This window comes from Ornithorhynchus anatinus, chromosome 13 (genome assembly GCF_004115215.2).
Source record: "Ornithorhynchus anatinus isolate Pmale09 chromosome 13, mOrnAna1.pri.v4, whole genome shotgun sequence".
In the NCBI taxonomy this organism is placed as follows: Eukaryota; Metazoa; Chordata; class Mammalia; order Monotremata; family Ornithorhynchidae; genus Ornithorhynchus; species Ornithorhynchus anatinus.
This window is the reverse complement of record NC_041740.1, coordinates 40,458,623-40,472,478: the sequence shown is the minus strand read 5'-3', so window position 1 is coordinate 40,472,478 and position 13,856 is coordinate 40,458,623. Positions and strand designations below refer to the sequence as shown.

Below are 13,856 nucleotides of genomic sequence, written 5' to 3'. Positions count from 1 at the left end.
CTCAGTCCGAGTGGGAGGGAGGTGGGAATTTTAGGGAAGAGGTGAATGAGATGGAGCTTAGGAGGGCCAAACTGGAGTTGAAGAGCTGTTGGCCCTCTTAGACTCTCCGGGTTCGGATGACTATTTGCCTGCCCCCATCAAAGTCAAAACTGAACGGCCTAAATGCACGGTCGAGTCTAGATCCTCTAGGCTGTAAGATCGCTGGGGACGGGCGACTCGTCTACCAACTCTCAGATTCTCCTAAGCGCTAACTACATTCCACTGCGCGTAGTACTCAGTAAATACCAGTGATCGATCGAGAGCTCTCAGGGTGGGCCTGGGGCAGAAGCCTTGGTTACAAAGCTGCAAACTGGCCAGGTTTCCCACCCATTTCAAAGAACCGCTCTTCCCCAGCCAGGATTGGAACCGACAGGCATCCAGTCATTCGACGGATGGTATTTAATGAGCGCTTACTGGGTGTAGAGCACTCTGCTAAGCGCTCGAGAGAGGGCAATAGAACGGAGTTGGGAGACACGTTGCCCGCACACAACGAGCTCTGGGTGTAGAGGGGATCCGGTAAGACGATCGAGATCGTGCCCACGGGGCTTGGAGCACCTGAGAAGCAGCGTGGGCTAGCGGATGGAGCCCTGGCCTGGGAGTCAGAAGGACGTGGGTTCTAATCCCGACTCTGCCACTTGTCTGCTGTGTGATCTTGGGCAAGGCGCTTCACTTCTCTGCCTCAGTTCCTGCCTCTGTAAAATGGGGATTAAGACTGTGTGCCTCATTTGGACAGGGACTGTGTCCAACCTGATTTGCTTGGAACCACCCCGGCGCTTAGCACAGTGCCTGGCACATAATAAGCCCTTAACAAATACGACAATTAAGTAATTAGCCGCCCCAGCGCTTAGCACAGTGCCTGCCACATAGTAAGCCCTTAACAAATATGACAAGTAATTAGCCGCCCCAGCGCTTAGCACAGTGCCTGCCACATAGTAAGCCCTTGGCAAATATGACAATTAACTAATTATCCGCCCCAGCGCTTAGCACAGTGCCTGCCGCAGAGTAAGCCCTTAGAAAATACAATTAAGTAATAATCCGCCTCAGTGCTTAGCACAGTGCCTGGCACATAGTAAACCCTTACCAAATACGACAAGTAAGTAATTATCCGCCCCAGCGCTTAGCACAGTGCCTGCCATATAGTAAGCCCTTAACAAATATGACAAGTAAGTAATTATCCACCCCAGCGATTAGCACAGCGCCTGGCCCGCGGTAAGCGCTTGACAAAAGAGCAGAGTTACTAGTCATTAGACTGTAAGCCAGTCAATGGGCAGGGACTGTCTCTGTTGCCGATTTGTCCATTCCAAGCGCTGAGTACAGTGCTCTACATTATATAGTAAGCGCTCAATAGATACATGGCTCAGTGGAAAGAGCCCGGGCGTGGGAGTCAGAGTTCACGGGTTCGAATCCCGACTCCGCCACTTGCCAGCTGTGTGACTGTGGGCAGGTCAATTCACTGAGCAGCAGCGTGGCTCCGTGGAAAGAGCACGGGCTTTGGAGTCGGGGCTCACGAGTTCCAATCCCAGCTCTGCCACTCGGCTGTGTGACTGTGGGCAAGTCACTTCACCTCTCTGTGCCTCAGTTCCCTCGTCTGTAAAATGGGGATTAAGACTGGGAGCCCCACGTGGGACAACCTGATTCCCCTCTGTCTACCCCAGCGCTTAGAACAGTGCTCGGCACCTAGGAAGCGCTTAACAAATACCCACATTATTAATTCACCTCTCCGGGCCTCAGTGACCTCATCTGTAAAATGGGGATTAACTGGGAGCCTCCCGTGGGACCACCCTGTCTCTCCCCCAGCGCTCAGAACGGTGCTCTGCACGTAGTAAGCGCTTCCCAAATACCTACATTATTATTATTATAATCAGCCCGATGAGGCCAGCCCGCTGGCGAGCGCCGCCTCCTGATTGGGCGGAGCCGCTGGGGCCCGAGCGCTGATTGGCTGGCGGGCGGCCCAAGGGCAGAGCGGCCTTCAGGGCCGGGCCGGGCGGCGATAGGCTGGCGGGGGGCGCCGCCCCCGTCGGTGATTGGGCGGGGCGGGGAGGGGGGCGCACGGGATTGGGCGGGGCGGGGCGGGGGGCGGGCGGGATTGGTGGAGGTGAGATGGCGGCGTTGCGGGGCTCGGCGGGGCTCCGGGGGCTCCGGAGGCTGTCGGCGCTCCCGCGCCGGGCCTACTCCGTCCTGCCGGTCGACGACGCCGTCAACGGGCTGAGCGACGAGCAGAGACAGGTACAGCTCCCTCCTCCTACGTACTGAGCGCTCCCGGGAAACGGCGGGGCTCGATGCGGTAATAATAACGGGGGTATTTGTTAAGCGCTTACCAGGTGCCCCGAGAAGCAGCGGGGCTCAGTGGAAAGAGCATGGGCCTTGGAGTCAGAGGTCGTGAGTTCGAATCCCAGCGCTGCCCCTTGTCAGCTGGGTGACTGTGGGCGAGTCACTTCACTTCTCTGGGCCTCGGTGACCTCATCTGGAAGATGGGGATGAAGAGTGGGAGCCCCACGTGGGACCACCTGATTCCCCCCGTCTCCCCCAGCGCTTAGAACAGTGCTGGGCACCTAGTAAGCGCTTAACAACCACCCACATTATTATTATTACTGAGCGCTCCCGAGAAACAGCGGGGCTCAATGCGGTAATAATAATGTGGGTATTTGTTAAGCGCTTACTAGGTGCCCAGCACTGTTCTAAGCGCTGGGGGGAGATAGAGCGTGGCTCAGTGGAAAGAGCCCGGGCTTGGGAGTCAGAGGTCATGGGTTCCAATCCCAGCTCGGCCACTTGGCCGCTGGGTGACTGTGGGCAAGTCACTCAACTTCTCTGTGCCTCAGTGACCTTCTCTGGAAAATGGGGATTAACTGGGAGCCTCCCGTGGGACAACCTGATGAGCCTGTCTCTCCCCCAGCGCTTAGAACAGTGCTGTGCACGTAGTAAGCGCGTAACAAATACCAACATTATTATACAACGTGGCTCAGTGGAAAGAGCCCGGGCTTGGGAGTCCGAGGTCATGGGTTCGAATCCCGGCTCGGCCACTTGGCAGCTGGGTGACTGTGGGCAAGTCACTTCACTTCTCGGGGCCTCAGTGACCTCCTCTGGAAAATGGGGATTAAGAGTGTGAGCCCCACGTGGGATAACCTGATTCCCCTGTGTCTACCGCAGCGCTTAGAACAGTGCTCGGCACATAGTAAGCGCTTAACGAATACCAACATTATTATTATACAGGGTAATCAGATTGTCCCACGTGAGGCTCACAGTCTTAATCCCCGTTTTACAGATGAGGTCACTGAGGCACAGAGAAGTTAAGTGACTTGCCCACAGTCACACAGCTGACAAGTGGCAGAGTAGGGCAAAGCGCCCGGGCTGGGGAGTCTGAGGTCGTGGGTTCCAATCCCGCCTCCCCCCCTTGTCAACCGGGTGACCTTTGGCCAGTCACTTCTCTGGACCTCATTGACCTCCTCTGGGGATTAAAACTGTGAGCCCCACGGGGGACAATCTGATCCCATGCGCTTAGTACAGTGCTCTGCACATTCATTCGTTCAATAGTATTTATTGAGCGCTTACTATGTGCAGAGCACTGGACTAAGCGCTTGGAGTGGACAGATCGATAACAGGTAGAGACAGTCCCTGCCCTTTGACGGGTTTATAGTCTAATCGACTAGTAAGCGCTCAATAAATACGAGTGAATGAATGATGACCCTGTATCTCCCCCAGCGCTTAGAACAGTGCTCAGCGCGTAGTAAGCGCTTGACAAATACCTTCATTATTATTATTATTATTATTAAAATGGGGATGAAGACCGTGAGCCCCTCGTGGGACAACCTTATCCCCTTGTATCCCCCCAGCGCTTAGAACAGTGCTTTACACATAGTAAGCGCTTAGCAAATGCCATCATTATTAAGTCAGTTCTCTGCGCCTCAGGTCCCTCATCTGTAAAATGGGGATGAAGACCGTGAGCCCCTCATGCTCACCTTGTATCCCCCCAACGCTTAGAACAGTGCTCTGCACATAGTAAGCACTTAACAAATACCAACATTATTATTATTACTAATGATGCTATCTGTTACAGAACAGGGTGGCTTAGGGGAAAGAGCCTGTGTGTAGGAGTCAGGCGTCGTGGGTTCAAATCCCCGCTCCGCCACTCGTCGGCCGTGGGACCGTGGGCAAGCCGCTTCTCTGGGCCTCAGTGAACTCGTTCGTAAAATGGGGATGAAGACTGGGAGCCCCACGTGGGGCAGTCTGATGACCTTGTGTCTACCGAGGTCGTGGGTTCCAATCCCGGCTCTGCCACCCGTCTTCTGTGGGGCAAGTCACTTCACTTCTCCGGGCCTCAGTGACCTCATCTGTCAAATGGGGATTGAGACTGTGAGCCCCATGTGGGACGGGGGCTGTGTCTGACTTGATTGCCTTGTATCCACCCCAGCGCTTAAAACAGTGTTTGGCACATAGTAAGCACTTAACATACCGTACTAATAGTAATGATAATAATACCCAGCGCTTAGAACAGTGCTTGGCACATCGTAAGCGCTTAACAAATACCATAATAATAGTAATAATACCCAGCGCTTAGAACAGTGCTTGGCACATCGTAAGCGCTTAACAAATACCATAATAATAGTAATGATACCCAGCGCTTAGAACAGTGCATGGCACATCGTAAGTGCTTAACAAATACTATACTAATAAAAATACCCAGCGCTTAGAACGGTGCTTGGCACCTAGTAAGCGCTTAAGAAATACCATTATTATTATTGTTATGCACCTACTGGGTACCGGGCACCGTACTAAGCGCTGGGGCAGATCCCGGCTAATCAGGTTGGACACGGGCCCTTGTCACACATGGGGCTCACGGTCTCAGTCCCCATTTTACAGGTGAGGGAACGGAGGCACAGAGAAGTGAAGTGACTGGCCCAAGGTCACCCAGCAGATAAGCGACGGAGCCAGGATTGGAACCCAGGTCCGCTGACTCCCAGGCCTGTGCTCCTTCCATTAGGCCACCCTGCTTAATGTAGTAAAGCACTGGAGAGAGGACAGTACAACAGAGTTGATAGACGTGTTCCCTGTCCACAGAAGTTCATACGTACATACGTGCCGTGGGGCTGAGGATGGGGTGAATGTCAATCGGTGGTATTTATTGAGTGCTCACTATTTGCAGAGCACTGCACTGAGCCCTTGGGAGAGTACACTGTAACAGAATTAGACACATCCCCACTTCAGTAGTGCTCGAAAGAAAGGATCGATTATTATTCTTCTAATTATTCCTTTTGAAGGCCGTCTCTAGTGATATCGGGGTAGCTGGTGGGCCCGGACCACTGGGTATAATCTGAGATTGGGAGAGGGGAGAGGCAATGCCTCAAAGCCGAAAAAAAACTCCCCCAGGGACGGGGAAGCCCTCAGGTGCTTGCTTGCCCACCTCTCTCCCGCCAGTGGCCCTCGCTTAGAGCGAAGAACAGAAAGCCCTTCTGAATTGCCTCGGACCGGTCTTGGCAGGGTCCCTCGGAAGCGGTGCCCATTGGCCCGGGCAGGGATTTGGATCTCCAGGATTTTTGAGCCTGGCCGCCACCCCCGGGCGTGCCAGGTTTTCCTGGGCAGAGCAGCTCGAGCCGGGGCCGAGGCGGGGTGGGGTTTCCTCGCCCTGGGGTGGGGGGGCGTCCCAGCAGCCGAAAGCCAGGGTCCCGGCCGAACCCGAGCCCCTCACGTCTGGCAGCCGGGAGGCCCCTCAACCCGTGCCTCTCTCCGTCGCCGCCCTCGGCTTCCAGCTCCGGCAGACCATGGTCAAGTTTCTCCAGGAGCACTTGGCCCCCAAGGCCCAGGAGATCGACCGGAACAATGAGTTCAAGAGCATGCGGGTGAGCCCTGCTGCCGTGCATGCGAGGGGAAAGGGGGAAGGGGCTTCTCTGGGGCTGGGGAGGGGGTGGCCTTAGGAGGGATCTGGGTATCCCGGAGGAGGACCCGGTCCCGGGGCCGCTTACCCCCAGGGGCACGGCTTGGCGTCTCGGACCTCTCGGTGATGGAGTGAGACGGGTGAGGGTGTCACCGCCGCTAGACTCAGCGACCCCCATCCCTCCCCCGTTTCTGCTTTTCAGGAGTTCTGGAGGCAGCTGGGAAACCTGGGCGTGTTGGGCATCACTGCCCCTGGTGAGTGCCCACTCCCCCCACCGCCGAGGGCAACTCCCCTTTCTTTGATTTTATGGTATTTGTTGAGCCCTTACTATGCGCCAGACCCCGTACTCAGCACTGGAGTGGGGACAGGCTCATCGGGTCAGACGCATTCCGTGTCCCGCTCGGGGCTCACGGTCTTAATTCCCATTTTACAGATGAGGGACCCGAGGCCCAGAGAAGTTAAGGGCCCCCTCCAAGGTCTCGCAGTAGACAGGTGACTTCCTCTCTCCCTCCACCCGGCGGGGAAGTGGTGGAGGGGGGCGGTGGTCCCCGAGGGAGTGAGCCAGGATGAAACCGCGGAAGAGGAACCGTTCGAGGGGTCATTTGGAGGCGCGGGGACCTGGGGGATTTGGAAGGGTCACAGTCGAGAGGTGGCGCGGACTGGCGGAAAGACCCCGTTCCTGGGAGTCGGGAGATCTGTCCTCTAACCCGGCTCTGCCGCCTGTCTGTTGCGTGACCCTTGGACGAGTCGCTTCGCTTCTCTTGGCCTCGGTTTCTTCATCGGTAAAATAGGGATTCATTAGCTCTTCTCCCTCCTACGTAGACTGTGAGCCCCTTGTGGGACTGGGATTGGGTCTAACGTGATTCTCTTGTATCTACTCTGGTGCTCAGTACAGTGCTTGGCACATGGGAAGCACTTAACAAATGCCACATTATTAGTAGTAGTAATAATAGTAGAGGGGCTTGCTGGGAGTGCCCTGCCAAACCCCCAGGTCGTCACTGTTCCGTAATGGCCCTCCTCTTCTCCAAATTTGAGCCTTTTGAGGGTGGAAATCGGTCTAGAGGGGAATATCTCTCCCACAGAGGTTTGCGTTTGCCACGAGGCAGGGCGGGGAGGGGACTGCTGTGTCCCACGGGAACCACCGAGGGCAGGGAATGTCTATCATCCTCGACCAAGTGCTTAGTAAAGTGCTTCGCACGTAGTGAGCGCTCAATAAATACGTTCGACTGACAGACCGGGGTTGAAATTCGGAGGAAAGGGGGGAAAGTTTCGGGACGAACACGGACCGGCTCTGCCGTGGGGGGAGCCCTGGGGTACAGGCAGGGACAACGCTTTATGTGACTTATAGGGGTGGGCTCGGATGTGGGCAGAGGGGGGTGGGCGCAGGGTGGGGGAAGGGGAAAGATCACATGCCCGCACACGTTCGAGGCAGGATTCTCCTCAGGGTAGAAGAAAGTTAGAAACTCCAGAGTCCTGCTTCATCCCACATCTCTTCCTTTCCTCCCCACCTACCTCCCGTTTAACAATAAATAGACATTTCTTGCCTACAATGAGCTTGCGGTCTAGAGGGGGAGATGGGCATTAATATAATATAAATAAATAAGCGACAGTCATGGACGCAAGTGCTGTGGGGCTGGGAGGGGGGAGGAGAAAAGGGGGCAAGTCAGGGCGACGCAGAAGGGAGTGGGAGAAGAGGAAAGGAGGGCTTAATCAGGGAAGGCCTCTTGGAGGAGATGGGCCTGCAGTGAGACTTTGAAGTCGGGGGAGAGTCCCTGTCGGCTTGGAGGAGGGAGGGGGTTCCAGGCCAGAGGCAGGATGTGGGCGAGGGGTCGGCGGGGAGATAGACGAGGTTCTCACTCAAAACACCCACGCACGCCCCCAGCCCCTCCCGCCCCACATCTGCCCTCGCCGGGCCCCAGGTGACGCGTGAGATTAAGAAAGTCTGTCACGGGTCACCCCCTACGCTAGTTCAGTGGGGAAGCGGAGGTTGCAGGCCCGAGGCCCCAGGCCCGCCTCGCCCCAGCTCCGTCCCCCCGCAACCTCCCCGCCCCCAGCTCCCTTCGGCGGCTCCGGCCTGGGCTACCTGGACCACGTGCTGGTGATGGAGGAGATATCGCGGGTCTCGGCCGCCGTGGGGCTGAGCTACGGCGCCCACTCCAACCTGTGCATCAACCAGCTGGTGCGCAACGGCAACGAGGCCCAGAAGGAGAAATACCTCCCCAAGGTGAGGGGGCGGGAGCGGCCGGGGACGGGGCGGCGACCCCTCCTCGGTCGACGTGGGACCTAGCGACAGGAGCCCGGGCTTGGGAGTCGGAGGACCTCGACTCTGATCCCGGCTCTGCCGCTTGTCTGCTGTGCGACCTTGGGCCACTCGCTTCACTTCTCTGTGCCTCAGTTACCTCATCTTTAAAATGGGGATTGAGACCGTGAGCCCCATGTGGGGCAGAAACTGCGTAGAAGCAGCGTGGTTTAGTGGAAAGACCCCGGGCTTGGGAGTCGGGGGACGTGGGTTCTAATCCCGGCTCCGCCGCTTGTCTGCTGTGTGACCTTGGGCAAGTCGCTTCACTTCTCTGTGCCTCATTTACCTCATCTGGAACATTGAGATGAAGACTGTGAGCCCCATGTGGGACAACTTGATTACCTTGTATCTACCTCAGCGCTTAGAACAGTGCTTGGTGCATAGTAAGCGCTTAAAAACTACCACTGTTATTATTACTCCAGTGCTTAGAACAGTGCCTGGTACATAGTAAGCACTTAACTACCCTGGGGAAAAAAAAACCTGATGAGCTTGGATCTACCCCAGTGCTTGACATATAGTAAGCGCTTAGCAAACACCATAATTATTGTTGTTATTATTGTGTCAGAGTCAGCAAGTCCAAGACAGGCATTTGGCCTTGGATTTTTCCCTGGTCCTGCTAGGGTCCAGGTCTGGATGAGCCCCTCGGGCCGGAGGGTCTCGGGAGACGGGGTGGAGCTGGACCCCCAGGGTTCAGCTACTTAATAATAATAATAATGTTGGTATTTGTTAAGCGCTTACTATGTGCAGAGCACTCTTCTAAGCGCTGGGGGAGATACAGGGTAATCAGACTGTCCCACATGAGGCTCAGAGTCTTATTCCCCATTTTACAGATGAGGGAACTGAGGCCCAGAGAAGTTAAGTGACTTGCCCACAGTCACACAGCTGACAAGTGGCAGAGCCGGGATTCGAACCCATCGCCTCTGACTCCCAAGCCCGGGCTCTGGGGGACCGGGCAAATATGGAGCGCCCGTCGTGTGCGGAGCCCTATTCGATTGGCCAGAGGTCCAGGCCCCCGCCCTCGGGAGGTCTGCAGTCATTCATTTATTCCTTCGATCATATTTCTTGAGCGCTTACTGTGTGCCAACCACTGTACTAAGCGCTTAGGAGAGCACACTACAAAAACAGACACATTCCCTGCCCACAGCAAGCTCGCAGTCTAGGGACGAGCTCACGGTCTACGGTCGAATGGATGTAACGGAACGGGGTGTTCTGAGCCGGACCCCGGGGGGACCCCCGCCCCAGGCTGACTCCCGGCAGAAATGGGAAGCAGCCCGACTTAGTGGAAAGAGCCTGGGCCTGGGAGTCAGAGGATCTGGGTTCTAATGCCGGCTCCGCCGCTTGTCTGCTGCGTGACCTTGGGCAAGTCACTTAATTTCTCAGTTTCCTCATCTGTCGAATGGGGATTAAGACTATGACCCTATGTGGGACAGGGACTGTGTCCAACCTGATTATCTTCTATCTACCCCAGGTCACAGTACAGTGTCTGGCACACAGTAAGCACTTAACCGATACCACAGTTATAAGAAACCGCCCTGCCCATGGCTGGACCCAGGGGAGATCTGGAAGGAGGGGCGCGGCGGTAGGGGGTGGCCGGGGGTGGCGAGTCGGCGAGGCTTTGGGGTTCCCCTTGCAGCTGATCAATGGGGAGCACATTGGAGCCCTGGCCATGAGCGAGCCCAACTCCGGTTCTGACGTGGTCTCCATGCGGCTCAAAGCTGAGAAGGAAGGTGAGCCCCCCCCCCGACCCGGCTGGGTGGGGTCATAGTCCCACTCCAGAGACCACCCGTCCCAAAGCAGCAGGGCGAGGGGGTGGGCAAGGGGGCCTGGAGCAGACCCCCCCCCCCCCGAGATGCAGCTCCTCTCCCCGGTCCCCCAGGGGACTTCTACGTCCTGAACGGAACCAAGTTCTGGATCACCAACGGGCCCGACGCGGATGTGCTCATCGTCTACGCCAAGACCGACCTGGGGGCTGTGCCCGCCTCCCGGGGCATCACGGCCTTCATCGTGGAGAAGGTGAGCGGCCTCCTCCCGGCCCTCCCCGCTTCTGGCAGGCGGCTGAAGCCCGCCCCACGGGCTGGGACCCCACTGGGGCCTGTTCCCCGTGGAGATGGTTAGGGAGGATCAGTGGTCTCCCCACCAAGCGGAAGACTGGCCCCTGACACAGGACACCTCTCTCCCCGATCCCGCAGGGCACGCCGGGCTTCAGCACGTCCAAGAAACTGGACAAGCTGGGCATGAGGGGTTCTAACACCTGCGAGCTTGTCTTCGAGAACTGCAGGGTTCCTGGTGAGTGGCTTCCTGGTGAGAAGCAATGTGGTCTAGTGGATGGAGCCTGGGCCTGCGAGTTAGGAGGACCCGGGTTCTAATCCCAGCTCCGCCACCTGTGTGATGTTTAACCTTGGGCCAGTCCCTTCACTTCTCTGGGCTTCAGTTGCCTCATCTGCAAAACGGGGATTAAGACTGTGTACCCCGGGTGGGATATGGACCTTGAATCTACCCCAGCGCTTAGAACGGTGCCTGGCACATAGTAAGCCCTCGACAGATACCGTTAAAAACATGGCCGAGTGGTCGGCGCGGCCTGGTTATGACCCACGGGGTGGGGATTAGGGCTGTGGCAGCAGGCTTCCCGGGCCCAGAATGGGGGGGTTCCCCCTACCCGAGGGGGGCGGGTGCTGGTTTCCCACCGACGGCCCCCTCCCCTTTCCCAACAGCCTCCAACATCTTGGGGCATCTGAGCAAGGGGGTGTACGTGCTGATGAGCGGCCTCGATCTGGAGCGGCTGGTGCTGTCCGGAGGTCCTTTAGGGTGAGTGCGGCCCACCCCTCCCCGCCCGACCATTCATTCATTCATTCGTATTTATTGAGCGCTTACAGCGTGCCAAGCGCTGTACTGAGCGCTTGGGAGAGTACAGTAGAACAGGACCTAGCCGCACGGCTTGCCCACAGCGAGCTCACGGTCTAGAGACAAGAAGCCGCGGGGCTGCGGATGGTACTCTGCGGGGTGGCGGAGTGGGGAGGCTCGTCGGCATCGCGACTCTTCCCCGGCAGGATCATGCAGGCCGTCCTGGACCACGCCGTCCCCTACCTGCATGTGCGCGAGGCCTTCGGCCAAAAGATCGGCCACTTCCAGGTGAGCCCGAAGGGGCGAGGAGAGGCAGGCCGAGCCAGGGGAGCCACGGGGGCAGGGGTGTAGGCGAGGCCCGGGATGGAGGCCCCCCTCAGGGCCCCGGCCTCCACCCGCTGGGGACGAGGTGGCATCATTACCCTCCCACTTGCGTTGGGTCTCTGGGCTCCCGCTGTGGCCACGGCGTCCTCGATACACCGGGGAGGAGAAAGACCGAAGGAGGCAGCCATCTTCCCGAGAGGGCGAGCGCGGCAACCTTCCTCTGTCACCTTCCTCGGGGAGTGGGAGGCCTGGATCCGGGAGCCAGACCTCCCGGGCACTCTTCTCTCCTTCCGCTCCGGGCCTGTGGCCTCAGTTTACTCCCCCCCAGGGGGTAGGGAGGCAGAGGACTGCATCCCGACCCCAGAGCCCTTGACCCTCACTGTGCCCGTGTCCAGCTGATGCAGGGGAAGATGGCAGACATGTACACCCGCCTCATGGCCTGCCGGCAGTACGTCTACAACGTGGCCAGAGCCTGTGACCAGGGGCACTGCACTGCTAAGGTGAGCAGCCCTGCCGGGTTGGGGTTGGGGGCCTCTGGGTGCCCAGGCGCTGACTGGGACGGGGGCTTCGCAAGACCGGGCACCCTCCGGGGGGGGCAGGGGGCAGGGCCCTGGCATCCCAGCACACCATCACGCCCCTGCCCTCCTCGGCTCCTCACAGGATTGTGCCGGTGTCATCCTCTATGCAGCCGAGTCAGCCACGCAGGTGGCCCTGGATGGCATCCAGTGCCTGGGTGAGTATGCCCGCTCCCTCTCCTTTCCCTCCCCTCACCCCCGGCCGAGGGTCGATGCCAAGCATCAGCCCTTTCTCAGCCAGTTTCACCCACACCCACCCTCTGGCATCTTGGTGCCCTAATGCCCGGCTCTGCCTATTCCGCTTCCTCGTACGCTCGGCTCTTCTTGTTTCCGATGCCATCCTGCGGGCCGCTGCCGGGGCCCCCGCCTCTTCCCTCGGCCACCAGCCCCCTCCTCGCCCTCCCCACAGGTGGCAACGGCTACATCAATGACTTCCCTATGGGTCGTTTCCTCCGCGACGCCAAGCTGTACGAGATCGGGGCCGGGACCAGCGAGGTCCGGCGGCTGGTCATCGGCCGGGCCTTCAACGCGGCCTTTCAGTGACCCCGGCCGCGCCGGTCCACCCCAGCACCCGGAGGCCTTCAGAGGGGAACGCTGGACGGGGCCAGCCTCTGCCCTTCATGTTTCTGTTTCCCTCCACCTCCCCCTCCTCTCTGCCCCTTCGCTCCCTCTGTAGTGAGCGGGTTCCCGCTGAGGCCACCGGGTCTCCCCGGCTGTGCCGACCAAGGCCGGGGAGGAGGAGGTGGCGGTTGTCCTGTTTCCCGGCCCGCAGGTCCACCCCTCCTCCGTTTCACTTCTGGAGAGAGATTAGATGTCCGTGCCCTCCGCTGCCCACCCCGACTCGGGTGGCGATGGGCCTGGATCTCGCGCCCCAGCACTGGCTGCTGGGATTTCTTCTTGGGGGCAAGAAATGGGTCTGTCCAGGAGCCGGCTCGCACCAGGGCAACTGCAGCCAGGGCACCCCCGGGGCCGAAAAGTCTCATCTCTGCTGCTGCCCCCTCTTGTCCGAGTGCCCTTCCTCCTCCACACCCCCCAATCCACAGCTGCACTCCACTTGTGCACAAATATAGACACGCTCGATCACACACGTGGCCCTCGCGTGCCCGGGCTGCGGGCCTTCCCCGCTGGCCCAGCTGCACCCGCTGCAGCCCATCCCCCGCCAGCCCGCCGGGTTGCTGTATTGATGGTGGCCGCTCTGCCCTCCTCCTCCCCACCTCCAGGACTTTGGGAATTGCCCCAGGGTGGTGCCCCCCTGTTGTTTTTTCCTCTTCTCTGCCTGCCCTGCCCTTCCTCCGCTAGCCTTTTCAGTAACACTTTGGCCCCGGAGAGGGTCAGCTCCTTCTGTGGGTCAGTCCCCGGTGACCGCTGGACCGCGCACCCCCTGTCCTCACTCCGGCCCTGGCTGGGCAGTTTCAGGGGGGCAGTTGTTGCAACAGGTGTGGACCCTGGAGCTCAGCCGGCTCCAAGCCGGCTCTGCCCCCCAGCCCCCTCTCTCCCCTCCCCCAGCTTCCATCTCTTCCCCCCCACCCCCACTCCTGCAGAGCCTCGGCCGGTTCTGGGTGACCTTTAGCAGGACAGGCTTCGCCTCCCCCGGACTCCTGGGGCCCACGGGGCCGCCTCGCCCGTCCCGGGAGCTGGGAGTAGCGGAGGCCTCGCGTCCGGACCACCCTGTCCCTACCACCCAGGCGGGCTCTGCCATTTTGTACCAGCCAAATAAATCTGCATTTAAAGAAGCCTGTCCCCAGGCCCGGAGGGAACGGGTCGGGGGCAGGAGTTGTGTGGGGGTATCGAAGAACTGAGGCTGGAGGAGGGTAGGGGAAGAGGGGCCGCGGCCTAAAGCGGAGGGAAGGGCTGGGAGCGGGTGGGGTGTAGAAGGGCTGAGGCTGGAAGAGGGAGGGAGGGTCGAGGG

At 58.9% G+C, this 13,856-nt stretch overlaps 1 protein-coding gene across 1 annotated transcript; it reads left to right on the top strand.

Moving 5' to 3' along the window:
• The first annotated feature begins 2,123 nt into the window (after positions 1-2,123).
• Positions 2,124-13,680, top strand: IVD (isovaleryl-CoA dehydrogenase). The gene is made up of 12 exons (XM_029078276.2): positions 2,124-2,265; positions 5,784-5,873; positions 6,111-6,162; positions 7,963-8,132; positions 9,841-9,934; positions 10,084-10,220; positions 10,397-10,493; positions 10,919-11,012; positions 11,255-11,336; positions 11,768-11,872; positions 12,033-12,105; positions 12,357-13,680. The coding sequence occupies exons 1-12, from the start codon at positions 2,140-2,142 to the stop codon at positions 12,488-12,490; spliced, it is 1,254 nt and encodes a 417-aa protein (XP_028934109.1). The 5' UTR covers positions 2,124-2,139; the 3' UTR covers positions 12,491-13,680.
• The last annotated feature ends 176 nt before the right edge of the window (positions 13,681-13,856 follow it).

Excerpts from the sequence above, each read along its gene's own strand:
- IVD (XM_029078276.2), top strand. The coding sequence starts at position 2,140 with ATGGCGGCGTTGCGGGGCTCGGCGGGGCTCCGGGGGCTCCGGAGGCTG. Across the intron at positions 5,874-6,110 it reads ATGAGTTCAAGAGCATGCGG|GAGTTCTGGAGGCAGCTGGG; the intron begins GTGAGCCCTGCT and ends TCTGCTTTTCAG. Across the intron at positions 10,221-10,396 it reads CGGCCTTCATCGTGGAGAAG|GGCACGCCGGGCTTCAGCAC; the intron begins GTGAGCGGCCTC and ends CCGATCCCGCAG.